At 37.3% G+C, this 4,828-nt stretch overlaps 1 protein-coding gene across 1 annotated transcript; it reads right to left on the minus strand.

Annotated features, from left to right (window-relative positions):
- Window positions 1-2,268: 2,268 nt before the first annotated feature.
- LOC113306062 lies at window positions 2,269-3,241 on the minus strand. The gene is made up of 2 exons (XM_026555048.1): window positions 2,941-3,241; window positions 2,269-2,780 (listed from the first exon to the last, which is right to left on the minus strand). Exons 1-2 carry the CDS (start codon window positions 3,239-3,241, stop codon window positions 2,269-2,271), a joined length of 813 nt encoding a protein of 270 aa, XP_026410833.1.
- Between the last annotated feature and the right edge of the window lie 1,587 nt (window positions 3,242-4,828).

The following is a 4,828-nucleotide window of genomic DNA, read 5'->3' on the forward strand; positions in this document are numbered from 1 at the left end:
GTGAGTAAGAATAAGGTGGAACACTATTAGATGAAATGAGAAGTTTTTATATAATGTCTTGAGATTGCTCATCTTGCTTATGGCTAGAGATGACATCTTTAACCCAACTTGGTTTCACCTCAAAGATGGCATTACAGCTGGCAGTCGGTTGGTGAGATATTCTAGAAAGAGCATCAGCTGCTCTATTCTCAGTTCCCTTCTTGTACACTAGCTCATAGTCATAACCCCATAATTTTGATAACCATTTCTGTTGTAACAATGAATATAATCTTTGCTCCATAAAGAATTTGATGCTTTGATGATCAGTATAAATTTTGAAATGGTTACCTAATAAGTATGACCTCCATTTGGTGACTGCCATAACAATGGCCATTAACTCCTTCTCATATGTGGAGTAAGCTAGGAATCTGATGCCCATGCTTTTGCTGAAATATGCTATGGGTTGCCTGTTCTGGATGAGGACTGCACCCACCCCACCATCATAAGCATCTGTTTCAACTTCAAAAGGTTGTGAAAAATCAGGCAAAGCCAGAACTGGAGTAGTTGACATGGTTAGCTTGAGTTTTTCAAAAGTTGGTTGAGCTGCTGAGCTCCATTTAAAAATGTTCTTCTTGACTAATTTAGTGAGTGGTTTACTGATTAACTCATAATACTGCACAAACTTCCTATAATACCCTATCAACCCCAGAAATCCCCTTAACTCCTTGATGTTGTTTGGTGTTGGCCATTTGAGCATACTCTCTATTTTTGAAGGATCAGTTGCCACCCCATGTTCATTAATAATATATCCTAAATATTCCACTTGTGATTATCCAAAAGAGCACTTGCTAAGTTTAGCAAAGAGGGAATTCTCTTGTAAGAGTGACAATGTGGTTTTTAGATGTTGTAAATGGGTTTCCATGTCAGGGATATAAATGAGAATGTCATCAAAGAATACAAGAATGAATTTTATGAGATAAGGTTTGAAAACATCATTCATGAGGGCTTGGAAAGATGCAGGAGCATTGGTTAAGCCAAATGGCATTACTAAGAACTCATAGTGTCCTTCATGTGTTCTGAAAGCAGTTTTGTGCACATCAGCTGGATACACCCTGATTTGATGATACCCTGCCCTGAGATCAATTTTAATAAACACCTTAGATCCCTTAAGTTCATCCAACAGTTCCTCTATAATGGGAATTGGATATTTATCTCTGACGTTAAGATCATTCAACTTCCTATAATCCACACAAAACCTCCAGCTTCCATCTTTTTTCTTGACTAAAATTATTGGAGATGAAAAAGGACTGTGACTTGGCTGAATGACTCCTGCATCAAACATCTCTTTAACCGATTTCTCTACAACTTATTTTTGAACATAAGGAACTCTATATGGTCTTTGGTTAGGGGGTGTTGCTAATGGTTTGAGTGGAATATGATGATCATGAGCTCTTGGATGTGGTAAGGTGGTAGGTTCTTTAAAAATTTCTGGATAAGTATCAAGCAAAGTGGAATTTTTTGGAGGAATTTCAGTTTCCACCTTGGTAGCATTTATAGAGTAAAGTTGGCCAATTATTCCGTGCTTGTTTTTCTTAATGAGTTTATGTAAGGAGGTACTAGAGATTGGTGTTACCTTAATTGTTTTTTTTTCTCCTTGCAACACCACTTGTTGATCTCCTTTGGTGAAGGTCACAGATAGCTTGTTGAAGTCAAAACTATAGGACTGACTCCCTTCATCCAGTCCACTCCCAAAACCATATCACATCCACCAAGACTTAACAGTCTCATATCAAACTGGAAATCATACCCTTGCATTTTCCAATTGAATGTTGGACACTTAGCATGACTCTCAAGTTTGTTTCCATCAGCTACTGCTACCAGTAGGGTCACAGCTGATCCAATGTAAGCTCCACACAATTTAGCAGCTCCAGGATCTATGAAACTATGAGTGCTTCCACTGTCAATGAGTATATATAATTTCATCTTCTTATGCGCACCCACAATTTTAATGGTGTTCTGTGTGACATTTCCTGACAGTGCATGAACTGATATCTCTACATCTTCTTCAGTTTCTGGTGATGCAGGAGTGTCAGATGGAGAGCCTTCTGAGTTGTGGATATCATCTTCTTCAGCTGCTAACACAAAAACTTGTTGTTTAGTACACTTGTGGCCAGCTGAAAATACTTCATCACAATTATAGCAAAGCCATTTATCTCTTCTAGCTTTCATATCTGCATAAGACAATCTCCTAATGGGAGGTTTTGATGTGTGAGAGCTGGATGAGCTAGTTTAAAAAGTTTTTGGTAATCTTGGGCTAGTCATGGGAGAACTGAGATTTTTGTGGGTATTGTAGTTTGATGTATAAATGGGTAAAGGCCCGTTGGAGCTTTTATTCTTCTTCGCATTCAGTTCAAGTAGAGATTCTTTCATTCGAGCTAGATAAATGGCACTGGCTAGGCTCTTGGGAGAGAACATCAACACATGCATACGTAATTCTTCTTTCAAGCCACTTATGAAACTGGATGTGAAGTATTCTTCCGTTAAGTGACGATTCTTTGCTAACATAAGAGCCTTAAGTTCTTCAAAAGATTCTTGATAATCCAACACAGTCCATACCTGAGAAAGTTTATTGAATTCTCCTACAATATCATCATGCCCTAATTCCTGAAATCGGTTATTAACGGTAGTAGTAAATTCTTCCCAGGTAACAACAGGTTTTCCTTCTTGATAGTCATGATACCATACATCAGCTCGACCTTCTAGATACAAAGATGCTAAATGGACTTTTTGCTCTTCTTCTACTGATTGTATGAGGAAATACTTTTTACATTTCCGAATTTAAGATCTAGGATTAGTACCATCAAACTTAGGAAACTCTACCTTAGGTTTTGACTGGTGATATTGTTGCTCATGGAAATGTGTGTGAATTATTTGTGTGTTGATTTGAATCTTGTAACTCACCATTTCCTGTTGTACGACTTGAGCCTGGAATTGCTCCTAAGACTCCTTGTGTTGGTATAGGAATATGACCCACTGGAATTTGTCTTTGTTCTTCTCTACCTTCCTCTCTACTTTCATGCAGTAATTCTTTGATGGACTGTAAAAGTATAGGTGATGGCTGTTCATAGTTGTAATCCACCTTCTTGAGTAGATCTGCATGTTTAAGAGCGAGCTCTTCTTGTTTCTGGTTGTATTCCTTCTGAGCTTTATGTAATTCGTCGATTTTTCGATTTAATTCATCTATTGCAGCTCTGTTAGCCATGGAAGCAATAAGAGAACCGATTGCTCTGATACCAATTTTAGTGGACTCAATACAAGGTCAGATCAGTAAGAGTGTTATAGTAACTAGAAGAGAAGAAATTAAGAGATAAGGAGGATTATTAGAAGAAGAATGAGGGTTTAGCAGGGAAGAAGATGAAGATGAACACGAAGGAGAAGAAGATAAGAGAGAAATTAGAAGAGAAACAAGACAAGGAGAGAGAGACGAAAATATGTGGAGGAAAAGGTTTCTGAAATACAATAATTCAATGATCTCTTACAGCCACAAACTAAACAGATATAAAGCTAGCAAATCAACAATTACCCATCACGTACTGCATGTGAATGGTTATATAGGCAGACAAGCAAAATATAAGGGAACCCACAGTACTTAAGCTAAAGAGAAATAAGTCATATAAAAGAGATGCATGACATTATACCCCCGCTTTTTCAATTGGTATCAGAGCAGGCAAACACGTTCAAGACCTTACAAGTCTGTGTTTGTAGCGATCTGACTCTATGGACGATAAAGTCTCAAGTAACGCTTCACCAGGTTTAAAAATCAATCGTAGAAGAAATTCTAATAAAGTGGGTATTATCCAAAAAAGGTTGGATGAACAAATCCGGATCTGATCTTGCTGCAGAAATTGCAAAACTTAAGGATTCGATATCTTTTAAAATTCCTTTGATTAATCCGAGTAACTCCAGTTGTTCTTCTCTGAAAAACAGTCGTAATTCAGATAATAAACAACGATCAAATGTTGTGAGAACTGATATGACTGAGAACTTCTACGAAAAACAAGATGTTGGCCCATGTTTGTTTTGTGATTCCTCCAATCACTTCTAACATGTTTGTATGTCTTTTCAAAAGAGTCTAAAATCTGCAAGCAATCTTCATAAGAAAACTAAACAACTTATTGCTTCTCTAAAAAGACGTACAAAACTATCAAGAAACCCTAAACAGAAAAGTACTGATAGTATGGGAGCTTTTGCTTTAAAATAAATATCACCCTTTCAATGGTTTCTTGACAGTGGATGTAGTAGACATACGACAGGTGATCTCATATGGTTCATTTCTTATGAAGACTACGAAGGTGTACCAGTAACATTTGGAGATGGGATATGCTTCTACATAAGCAAGAAGGGGACGATCAAACTACCCGGCGTACCTGAAATCCATGATGTAGTATACGTAAAAGGTATGACTGCAAATCTAATTTGTATTAGTCAAATTTGTGACAAAGCCCATCGATTTGTCTTCAATGCAAATGAATGTAACATTGTAGACAAAACTGGGAAAGTAATTTTCCAAGGAACTCGTGGTAAAAACACCTCGATACTCAGTTCAGCAATTGTTGCAATTTAACTAAGGTGGAATCTACACATCTTTGGCATGAGCATTTTGGTCACATCAACTATCTCCTTCTAACTAAGATCATTAACAAAGAACTTGTTAGAGGCGTTCCCAAAATCAATGCAAAGATTGAAGGTGTATGTGGTGCCTGTCAAAAGGGTAAGCAAACGAAAGTTCACCATAAGTCATCTCGAGATATTCTCACTAAAGCACCACTCGATTTAATTCATATGGATC

This window comes from Papaver somniferum, chromosome 8 (assembly GCF_003573695.1).
Source record: "Papaver somniferum cultivar HN1 chromosome 8, ASM357369v1, whole genome shotgun sequence".
Taxonomy (NCBI): domain Eukaryota; kingdom Viridiplantae; phylum Streptophyta; class Magnoliopsida; order Ranunculales; family Papaveraceae; genus Papaver; species Papaver somniferum.